Source organism: Falco punctatus (assembly GCF_963210335.1).
Source record: "Falco punctatus genome assembly, chromosome: 5".
NCBI lineage: Eukaryota > Metazoa > Chordata > Aves > Falconiformes > Falconidae > Falco > Falco punctatus.
In genome coordinates this window covers 66,002,750-66,015,098 of record NC_137584.1, presented here as the reverse complement: position 1 = coordinate 66,015,098, position 12,349 = coordinate 66,002,750, and the positions used below count along the sequence as shown (strand labels likewise).

At 38.5% G+C, this 12,349-nt stretch overlaps 1 protein-coding gene across 1 annotated transcript in view; it reads right to left on the bottom strand.

Moving 5' to 3' along the window:
* AK9 (adenylate kinase 9) overlaps positions 1-12,349 on the bottom strand; it is a gene marked incomplete at its 3' end in the record, with an annotated part of 76,881 nt that overhangs the window by 31,472 nt on the left and 33,060 nt on the right. The window contains exon 17 of the mRNA XM_080388225.1: positions 8,596-8,697. Coding sequence (XP_080244351.1) covers positions 8,596-8,697 — 102 coding nt within the window. The remainder of the gene's footprint in view (positions 1-8,595; positions 8,698-12,349) is intronic.

Here is a 12,349-nt window from a genome sequence, read left to right as displayed (position 1 = left end):
ACACCAGTGAAAAACCTCAGAGGAATGAAGGGCCGCGCCTCTAAGAAGGTGACACGGCCAACAGCCCAGCTGAAGTGCCTCTGAACCAATGCAAGCAGTAGGAGCAACAAACAGGAGGAGCTGGAAGCCACTATACTGCTAGAAAGCTATGACCTGGCTGCCATTACTGAAACTTGGTGGGATGAATCCCTTGACTGGAGTGTAGCTATCAATGGCTACAAGCTGTTCAGATGGGACAGGTGAGGAAGGAGGGGTGGAGGGGTTGCCCTTCACATCAAGAAATGGATAGAGTGTGAAGAGCTGTCTCTGAAGAATAGCCACAAGCAGGCTGAAAGCTTATAGGTAAAAATTAGAGATGTAGGCAACAAAGGGAACCTTGTGGCTGGTGTCTACTAAGACAGCCTGATCAAGGAGAGCCTACTGATGAAGCCTTCTTACTTCAGCCCAAGGCATTGCACTCACAAGCTCTTGTCCTTCTGGGGGACTTCAACCACCCCGACATCTGCTGGAAAAGTAGCATGGTGAGCTGTAGGCAATCCAGGAGTCTCCTGGAATGCATTGAGGACAACTTCCTAAGCCAGGTAATAGCCCTACCAGAGGGGATGTAATACTGGACCTGATGGGATCAAGTGCACCCTCAGCAAGTTTGCTGACAATACCAGACTGTGGTTTGGTCAGCATGCTGGAGGCACAGGATGCCATCTAGAGGGACCTGGACAAGATCATGAAGTGGGCCTGTGTGAACCTCAAGAGGTTCAACAAGGCCAAGTGCAAGGTCTTACACCTGGGTTAAGGCAACCCCTGGTATCAATATAGGCTGGGGGATGAAGGGATTGAGAGCAGCCCTGCAGAGAAGGACTTTGGGGTACTGGGGGATGAAAGGCTGGACGTGAGCCGGTAAATGTGTGCTGGCAGCCCAGAAGGCCAACTGAATCTTGGGCTGCATCAAAAGAAGCGTGGCCAGCAAGTTGAGGGGGTGATTCTCCCCCTCTGCTCTCACGAGACCACACCTGGAATATTGCATTCAGCTCTGGAGCCCTCAGCACAGGAAAGACATAAACCTGTTGTAGCGAGTCCAGAGGAGGAACACAAAAATGGTCAGAGGGCTGGAACAGCTCTCCTGTGAGAACAGGCTGAGACAGCTGGAGTTGTTCAGCCTGGAGAAGGCTCCAGGAAGACCTTATTGCAGGCTTTCAGGACAAGGGGTATTGGTTTTAAACTAAAAGAGGGTAGATTTAGACTAGATATAAGGAAGAAATCTTTTACGATGAGGGTGATGAAACACTGGAACAGGTTGCCCAGAGAGGTGGTAGATGCCCCAACCCTGGAAACATTCAGGGCCAGGCTGGATGGGGCTCTGAGCAACCTGATCTGGTTGAAGATGCCCCTGCTCATTGCAGGGGGTTGGACTAGATGACCTTTAAAGGTCCCTTCCAACCAAAATCATTCTATGATTCTATGACAGGTACACAGAGATTATGATCCACCTTTTAAAAGTGGTCTGTAATAGGTATGTCTTCATTCCTGGATACCTAATGTTTAATCTTTGCAGAGATGCCGAACATACTTTTGCCAGTTATATGAAACAGAAACTGTGGGTGTTAACCAGCTTGAAATTTAGATCTATTTGTTCAGAGAACTGGAATACTTCCATTTCATAACAAAGTCTGCAACAGAATTGAAAAAGGGAATTAATTTCTTCTGACTTTCAAGCCTCATTTGTGTGATTTAACCACTAAACCAGGCCTCTTAAGGGTTATGAATGCTTCTTTCCAGTTGTGCATTGTTATGAATGTACAGAAATTAATGAACAGATTATCTGTTGCATATTCAGAGACAATTTGGTCATACATGTGTAATGAAAAAGTTTATAGCAGATAATGGCATTAATTATGCACTATATATGCATTAAGAATACAACGAATATCGTAAAAGAATTTGTGCCAATTTAAAATCAGTTATTTTTCCCGATTAATAATATCTGTAAAAACTCCAAACAAAATAATACTTGAAACATCTATTTATACTTCTTCAATCTTAAGAACTGTTTTCAAATGCTAAGAATTCCAATTTAGAATAAGTTTCCTATTGAGACATTTTGGCTCTTCCCAGTGCATTCTCATGGAAGAAATGGATATTGCCTCTATTTATCCTACTGAGTAGAGGGAGAACATGCAGGTGTTGAAGGCTGAAGGTCCTCCCAAAAAACAGAGGAGTCATATTTGAAACTCACTGTGTTATTCACAGGATTCTCAGGAACAGCTTCTCTTACAATATTGGCAAAGCCCTTGCAAGTAGCAGCAGCCTAGGTTTACCATTCTTGAAATATGACTTTGTCTGCTGTTGCCTCTGCACTTTCTTAGGTATACACTTACAGGGATCTTAAGAATATGCTTACTTTTGCAGACAAAGGTGTGTTATACCTATGACCTATAGAACCCAAATTGCTATGAAGCAATACAAATGTATGTACGTGTGGAGTAATTCTAAGAAGTATCAACAATGAGATGCAAAAGTGTAACCCATTTCTCTGGAGGCTCCAAGTCATCCATAGCTACACTAAAGACTGTGGATGTAAAACCCATCTGCCAGTCAATACACTCCAGGACAAGGAGTATATAAATGATGATAATAATAGTAGCATGAATATTAATGAATAAATAATTATTTTTTTTAATTATACCATGGCTTCCCTCTGTGGATACTTGAACTATGAAACTCTCACAAAAAAATTTAACTTTAATGAAGCCGTGTCTGCATACAATAGCTTGTTTAATGAGTAAGGGAAAATAATTTAATCTCTTCAGATACATTGTGAAGAAATTTTTTATGTCAGTTGTTTAAGATCAGAGAAGTCCAAACCTGACTCCTAACATTGTCTCATGAAAAGTAAACAAAAGTTAGAGATTCAGAGAATGCATTAATATAAGTAAGAAATTAACAGGTACTACTCTTGGTAAACATGACAAATCCATACCAAATGTGTTGTCATACTTGGTGAGCAAAATAACAAAGGGATAGTTTCTTCTACTGCCATCCATTTAGCAGAAAAAGCCAGTGGGAGTTAAAAACTTGATATTGACAGCAGATACTGATTTAAAACTTGACATTGACTCATCAACAGAAAAGGAGAAAGATACTAATTTTTTCCTAGGGCTGCAATTAGTAACCATTTAGACATTGCTAGGCCTTAAAAGTCCTGAGACGAAGTTCTGTTTCAGCTTGAAGAAGATACAGTGGTGCCTAGATGACACCATCACCACCTTGTCCTTACTAAATCATGAACAGTCTCCAGCAGCAGCAATATGGTGTTGCTGCTATTCCCATTCCCTGAACTCATATAACTTTCAACTCTCATTGTTTTCTTTTTCTTATTATTTTTGTGTTCTGTTTAATAAGTCTGATATCAGTGCTTTCAGCTAACAGACGAAAAAGCAGTTGAGAGCAATGACTTCAATGGTCTGATAATACTGTAGGTTTGCTGGGACTTACAGTGTATGCTGTGATTGTCTCCTGCCAGAAATGAAGCTGCATGAAAGAGCTTGAATGGCGGATAGAGTGATTTTCTACTTTCCTATAATTTTCCCTTCCTCTTGTTATTTCTGTCTTGTTATTAGTTTGAAAGAGCAGGAACAGATTTTGACACAAGCAACAACAGGGCCAGTCTATTCCAATGGACTTTTACTGATTTTTACAAAAAAGGACCATTACTACTATTTTTCCTTATATAACTTCCTATACATAGAAAGGAGCAGTATTACTAAAAATGAAAGCCTTATGTAATGCCTTGTATGTTAAAAGCTTTGACCATTTTTTTCAAACTACAAACCCTCAAAACATTAAAAAAACAGTGTTTCATGGTTACTCCCTGGCATTAAGCAGACCAGTGTTTGCTATGTGAAATTGCAGCACTGTAACATTCATTTTGAGTTTGTTACAACCTGAAAAATGCAAACAATTTTCCAGCTCATGAAGAGTTAGATTGCCCTGTTATAATTTTCTTCTTTAAGAAAACTCGTATTTCCTCCTGGAACTGAATGACTCTCAATCTTCTCTTGTGGATTGTTGAAGAAATCCACAAATGCCACACTTAATTTTCCAAAATGGAGCCAGATCAAAAAATGCCCTTACTAAATACAATGTAGCTGGATTTCAGTGATTAGGTACCAGTAAGATTCAGCAGGAATAGGACTAAACATAATGGTCACAGTAGAGATGCTGCCTAACTTTTGTCTAACATACTACCAACAAAAGCATCGCCTGGAAGTGTCAATAGCAGCTGGGATATATGAGTGCCTGAAGGACAAGGAACACATCTATTTTTCTGACTTGGATGGCTAAGCTACCTGTGAAGCTATTATATCAAAAGTCAGTGCCACTACTGTCTCCTAGAAGAAAGCAAGCCAGTGCCCTGCCTCCAGCGAGTTAATTGCCAAAGAGCTAGAGTTAGGAACTCCTGTTCTTTTGTCATCAGCCAAATTTAAAAAGACACAGGGTTTCAAACACATGCCTCCTTTTGACGTTCCTTCATGGTGCACTGTGGTTGGCCCCTTGCTAGTTTGCTACTTCTTGTGCCTGTTTCTGCAACCCTTAATTCCATATATGAAGCCAGGCACTTACAAGTTAGTACGGCAGTTTTGGGTGCTACAATGTCTACACCCCCTTATGGGACCGCGCCTTAATGGGCAGTCCTCTAGAAATACAGTAGATTTCTAGATACTCAGGTGCTTTTAAGAATTTGATTCTTCTGCTTATGAAGCTGAAATTTACTCTCTCAATACCTGAATTTACATTTACTATAGATATGATAAACTCAGATTTGAAGTAAATCAGGGCCTCTATGGCAGCTCATATGCTGGGTGACGGACCCGAGGCCCTGCCCAGGCCCCTGGGGCTCCCCCGACCTGCCCACAGCCCAGGACCCCATGGCAGCCCCTGGGGCCACCAGCCCCTGCCCCAGCAGCGCCACACCAGGGCTGGTCTCCAGCTCCCATGGCAGAGCCATGGGCTCTGCCGAGTTGGGCCAACATTCCAGCATGGCCTCAGCTCGTCCCTGTCCCCAGGGAGGTGCCCAATGCCGAGGGCTGGGGCTGCCCTGCTCCTGGCTGGGGTGGTGGGACTGGCTGTGGCTGCTTGGCCCTGCCCTGATGGCCATGTTACCACACCGTGCTGCCAGCTCCTGGTTTCTTTGGGAGTAGTTGGCCTTTACAGTGTCCTGACATGCTGTCCCCCAAGATGAACTGCAAAACTTTATTTTAATTGAACCACTTTTAAACAATAGGTTAACAAATAAGCATTTTAGCAAGTGGTTTTGTGATCTTTTATAATAAAGAATACTTAATGAATTTCCTCTCTTTTTTTTTACAGCTTTGAACAACACAACTATTAGACTGACACAGCAGTGGCTAACCTTCCTTCTATTTGGATGATTATTAGTCTAAACATAAACCAAAAGTACAAAAGGGCGTATCATTGACCTGGAACACATTGCAGATTTCAGATAGTCTGATTAGAAATTAATTTTTTTTACAATGTTTCTAAACATTTGCATTTCACTAAACTACACATTCATTCTATATATATAATTACATTACTTATCCCCTGCAATGACAAATCTGTCTCTTGCTGTGATTCTAAATAGGAACATGAAAATACCTTCCTTTTTATGTACATCAAAAGATGTTGTGTAAATGGTACAATTAATTATGTTGCATTGTGCAGTGATGTATTCTAAAAGGGACAGAGATGTATCCAGGTAAAACTGCTTAAATTTGAGCAGCTTTAATGCATTATGTAATGATTATGAACAGAGATTTTAAGAAAATAAGCAAAGGATACATTAATAACTAGGTTACGCTAACTGCTTTTTGCACGTGTTATCCCTGGCACATTCACACTGTAGAAATCACATGTACTGCCTTGTGAACCACAGCCCTATTCAAAGCAATATCAGCTGGAAGATGGTAATGCATGCTGTCTGCATCCAGCCTTCAATAGATCATCGTTTCTAGTCCTGCCCTTTAAAAACCTATCAGTTCCGAGTAGGTCATGAAACTTTTGAAATATACAGGCAGAATGTATATTTAATGGCTTTAAATGAATATTGGACATCATCTGAAACAAAATATTGAACATGGTAACAAATCCACTCAATAGAGCGCTTCCCATATGAACCTTAATCTCAGAAACACAATTCTTGCTACACCTCTCCTGATAGGCCATATTGGTGGATGTGTTCCAGCTTTGATTCTGTACTCTAGGCACACAATTCCATCAGATTACCTCTATCTGAGAGTTTTCTTGCTTAAGGAAACTTATCCAGCAGCAATTATTGCATACTTATGGAGCTTTTAAATAGATTACACAGGCCTAAGCAAACTGGAGAAACTCTCTCCTGGAAAGAGGGGAGAAGTAACAAAAGAAAAAAGGATTACACTCCTTGGAAAAAGGGACAACCCAAAAGTTGGACAACCCAAACATTATTTGGTTTTGGTTCAGGTATTTGAACCTTATTATGACAAAATTGTTGCCTCCCTGGCATCTGGTTTGTTTCAAACTGAGTCTCAGGGACCAAAAATATTGAAAGTATTTTCAAGTAACGCAGCTGTACCTTTACCATTAGATATAAGTTATATTAATTCTGTTTGCAGAGGTGATTTATGGTGAGAAGATACTTTTCAAAAAATAGAGAACATAGTCAAGAGAAGTACTTTAAAAGACAGTAACAGTTTAAAAATAAGCGGATCTAAAAATGCAAACAAGGTTTCTTCATAGGAGGTGGCGGTCTTTCTAACAGTGCTGTTCTTGATTTCCTTATCAGAGGTGATAGGGAACAAACCTCCCCATCCCTACATCTGGAGCTTTCACAGGGAATGCCTATATGGCAATCTCTCATATTCTTTTGCTCTGAGTCTTCTTTGCCTTAACTGAGCATAGTTACCATAGAGACAAACAATCCTCAAAGGCTTTCTGCCCCCATGTTCTCCAAGTGAGTTCCTGGGGAAAGAAAGGGTTTAATATCTTTTTTTCCAGTGTTCTGCTAGCATGAGATATGACTTGTTCTGCCCTCAGTCCATATTCAGCAACAAAAAAGATTAAAAAATCCTTTTTTCCTCCCCTCTCACATCCTGCCAAAACTAAGACAGAGACACCAGCAACCAGCATTTTTTAACTATCAAAAAGTTTAACTATCAAAATAAACAGAAAGGCAAAATGTAGCATCAGTGACACTTCAATTTCTTGGAACCGATGGGTATTTCATTATGAATATATTTTCATCTGTCTTTTTGAAACAGACCATTTAGTCTGTTTATACAGAATTTTCATTACTTACTTTTAAATATATGCTGCCAAATAATTTCCAGCATATTACAGTGAAATGTACTTAGTAGACAAACTTATATTATGTGTACTGTTTTATGGTGTTGGGGAAAAAAAAGCAGTTCGGTTTACAGATCAGGTTGTTTCTTTCTAATGCATAAGAATGTGCATATTTAACAACTTTCTATTTACAGTAAAATATTTTACATTGGATTTATTTCTCCTTTGGACATTAACATATTCTAAGAATTCTAGTAGATAAAAGCTAAAATGTGTATTTTGAAAACTAAAGGAGACCATCTCCATTAAAGGTGAGCTGCCTTCAAAGTGTTTTTTGAGAGAAGACTGCTACAGGATTTCGTGTATCTTTTCATTAGCTTATGGCTCTATGCAGTTCCATGGGCTGCAGAATTTTACTTGCACCAAAGGGAAGAAAACATGGTTCCATGTGAAACCTAGTAAGATGTTAGCAGGACAACATATGACTAGGGAAAATACAGGCCATATTTTGATCATTTACATCCAAAGTTAAAATTCATCCATTCCCATTTTTCCCAAGATCCCTTGCCACAGGGAATGGACTAGTAATTTCTCAGTAATGTGGATATAATACTAATTTTAAAATGGTCTGTAGAAATGAGGCTTGTCAAAATCACATGTAGGTGTTTGTGAATACTGCAATTTTATTATTTCCCAGCGTGCCCCTGACCCCTCCCCCCCCCCCCCCCCAATATTTTCCTGGTATTTTCTCGTCTCTACTTTTTTTTTTTTTTTTTTTTGCGGGGGGGGGAGTGGAGGTGGGGGGGTGTGTGGGTCAAATTACATGAAAGCAACTCTCTAAAGTTCTTTCTCCTCTGATTTCCCTCACTTCACCCTGTAGAGAGTGCTCATGGATTTCTGAATACAAGAGGTTTTATTGATTACAAATAAAGTAATGCTCACTTTATTTGTTATTTCCATAGCTTTCTGTACACATTTATTAATTTGGTATTTAGGCAGTAGAGGCAATAGTGGGCTTTAGTTGTTTTTTTGAAGTACAAATACCTGGTGCATTATTTTTAACAGGAAGTATCAATGTGCCTTTAATTGCATTTATAAGTGTTTAAATAATTTGAACCTCACTATTCCATTATAAACATCTTCAAAAGGAAAAAGCTAAGGTAAAAAATTATATTTACAGCCAATTTTCAAATATAGTAAAAGCTTTCAAAAAAGGAAGGCATACAATTCTTGACACTAGCAAATCAGAGAGATTATATGTGCTATAAGGCCAACCTGTAGGTTTAGATTCTTCTTTAGAAGCTGGAGAGTTACTGGACTGCTTCTGGTGCATTTGTTCAGTTTCAGGTGGAAGCTGCTCGTCACTGTCCTCAAATTCTGTTGGCACAAAGGAAATAATTTGTGACTTTTACAAACCCATTGAGGGATGACGGAGACACTATAGGAATAAAGATATGTTTTAATCACACTGAAAAACATATTTGTTCACCTGCCAAAAAGGAGTTGGTTATTCTAATGCTCAGGTATTGCACACTAACAAAAACATTTTAAGATCAGCTACGTGATCCATGGGGAAAGGCAGACCATCTACCAGATGCCACATGACTGTGAATAAAGTACTTTATTTACCAAGACCTTGCAAAAGACTGCACTTGGTGTGCTACAGAACAGCTCCTATTGGGAGGAAGTGCTTCTGACTAGAAGAAGGGCTTCTGCACTTGAAGGCTGGTGCATTTTTCCAACTGTATCAGTTGGTCAATAAAGAATATTACTTTTCCTACAAGCCTTGTTTTGCTTATGTCCTTAGGTCACTGTTAGAGTAATAAAACCACTAGTACCTCTCAAGTTATGATTAGCCAAACCTCAAATCATATTAAATAAGAATGTATTTTAAAATCTGAAATTAAGGCATTTGTTTTCATGCACATCTATTTTTTGGCAAAGAAATCACAAACATCATGAAAAACAGGTTGGAAACATTGAATTTCTGATTTATGCAGAATTGGGAAATTTCGTTTCATAAACAAACATCTTCTTACATGGTTAGCAGGCAAAAAACCCATGACCTTTAGCATGTGTCAAATTGAGAAAATTCTTCACTTATTCTAGTTCCTTATTTCCTTTTGATATATACAGGAATGCAGTCAAGCAAAATGAGTTTTGATGCTCTGTAATAAATAAATCAAGACTCCATAATATATACAAAGTGGAAAAATGACATGGAAATCTGTGCAAAATGGAAGACACTTTGCTAAGGCTGTCAGCATGCAAATTCTCACATGCATACATAACTTAAGCACAGAGAGTCCTAGAGACTTCAATGGAAACAGCTGTGGCACAGAAGCTAAGCATGTCTAAATTTTCACAGGTTGTCTAAACAGTTAAGGGGTTTCATTTAGAAGACTGATGCTGGATGGTGTCAAGGAAGAGAGATGGACAGCCATTAAACAAAGTAAATTAAGAAGATGGCCTTTTTCTTATAGATGTTCAGAAAGTGATGAGAGCTTTCAGAGAGGATGATAGCTTTAATCATAGGTTTTTATTCTTATTTTCTGCAAAGGAATGCATAGCTGTACTAAACCAATATCCCATAGCCTTTATTTATCTGAATGAGATGCTAAAAGAAATCAAGAACTGAGGGTATTTGGGATCTAATTGAGAAAGTTATTCATAATGTTTCTGTTTCACATTTTGAAATTTCTATCCCTAAAATGCTGTGATTACATATATAGGAATGTATTTATCATATCTGGCTTATGAAGGAGGGCAGAAAATGGCTTTGAAGATCATGTAACTTTGCTCAAAGACTGAAAAAACTGTGAAGTTAATATCATTACAGCTTGTTTTGAAGTTCGTGGTACAAGTAACTTGCTGTGCCTTGTCTGCAGATTAATAAACTGTCCTTGTTCAAACTCTCTCACTGAAAAGCCTCCAGTTAGAGGTAGGAAAAAAAACCCAAACCACCAGGATGCAAGCCAGCTAAGAAAAACAAAGGAAATATATCTAGAGGCTGTAGGACTGAGCACACATCAACTGCGTGGTAAACATTATAATTACAATTGATTCCTTCAAAGACTAAAGAGAAAATGTCCTCACATGTACAGGTTTAATTATTATTATTTTTTGTTGTTTGAAATAAGTTACTGAATTTTACACTATGATAAAAATAAAAAAAGCAAGAACATAAAATAAAGAGATGGGTATTGATTCAACCCCCCACCATTTGTAATATGAGAAAGGGAAGGTTGGAGTCAATATTAAGGAGTTTATAACAAATATTAACAGCTGTGAAGGACAAGCATGGGAGGTGATGGCTGGAATTATCAGCTCCAGCTATCTATTTATTTCTTGCAAGAGCTTCTGCCCAAATAGTAAGAGTATCAAGAGACAGCGAAGATGGGGTTGTATTAACACACCACCCTGAGCTACTGAGACGTGGGCATATGTGTGCTTGCTAAGTTTGCCATAGGAAGAGGGTAATCTCTGGCAGAAAAGCAGGGCTGACAACTAAGGTACAGAAAATAAAGTCTTAAACCATGACAACTGTTTGCTTCAGTGGATAAGATCAGTTGTATGGGATATTTTATTGCTGAAACATGGCAGGAAAGAAATATGCCATTTTACTTCAGGAAGATTGGAATGAACCCACAGACCTACCTGAAGCTGTATAACTCTTCTACAATGCTTGAAATATATTCTCATGAAGTCATATAGCTGTCACCTAGTATAAATAAATCCATACTCATGCAAAGCTGTTGCAAAAATGCTTAAATACTGTAAGAAATCCCTGAAAATAATTTAAGCTCAGATTAATTGTGTCAAGGGACATGAAAAAAGATGTAGGGCTAAAATTTTCAGCTAGACACACCAAGCAGGAGTTAGCACATACATTTTTTTGTGTGCCTTCAAGAGAATTTTCAGCATTGAGCTTAGCTTCTTACCTCAAATTCATTTGTGAAACTTACACAAGGTTTCCTTCTCCACTTATTTTCACTTTCATTAAGACACATATAAGTACCTTTTTACTGGGTACATTTTTTCCCTTTTAAACACAAATAATACTATAAACTTGAATATGTTCAGTCCTGAAGCAATCCCACTTACTTCAGTGTCCCACTGAGGTTACAAAAAATGCTATTATTGAAATGCACATTCATTTACATAGGCTAAACTAGACTATTTCAGTTGTAAGGGACCTACAATGATCATCCAGTCCAACTACCTGACCACTTTAGGGACAACCAAGTTAAAGCATGTTATTAAGGGCATTGCCCAAATGCCGCTTAAACACTGACAGAGTTCGGGCATCAACCACCCCTCTAAGAAGCCTTTGCAGTGTCTGACCACCCTCTTTGTAAAGAAATGCTTCCTAATGTCCAGTCTAAACCTCCCCTGGTGCAGCTTTGAACCATTCCCATATGATATGATATCTGAGACATCAGAAGAGCATGACTGGGACTCTGGAGTGTTTTTCTGAGTTTTCATTTTTATACCATATACTGCTATATAAAAACAACCAAAACTGCAAACATATCATCCATTTATCTATTTGTAAAAACATGTCACATGGGAGAAAAGCTGCAGTCAATGTGCTGATGGCAGTACATGTGAAAAAACAGATGTCAGGCTAAAAGCAGCATGACTGAAGTGTTTTGGTGAGTCAGTATTTGATTACTGAAATCAATAGGATTTCAATGTGTAGGAAAACATGATTTTCTCTGAACAAGGACTTGTCACGTGTTAAGAGGACAAGTGTGTATATGACATTGTTACTTCTATCATTAATAATTGTTGTTTTGATGTACTCAGATCAAAATTAGTTAGATATTCAAAACTAAGATGAGCTTTGTGGTTTGAGACAGAGATGAAAAAGTATCTGTGTAGAACCCTGTATATTTAATACTTTAGAACTCATTCACTTTGAAGAAGAGCTATGTGTTTTGTTAGAAACTATAAAAAGCTATAATGTAGAAATTTTTTTAAGTTTATATGTAAATGAAAGAACCCTACAAAGCTAGCATTTTTTCCA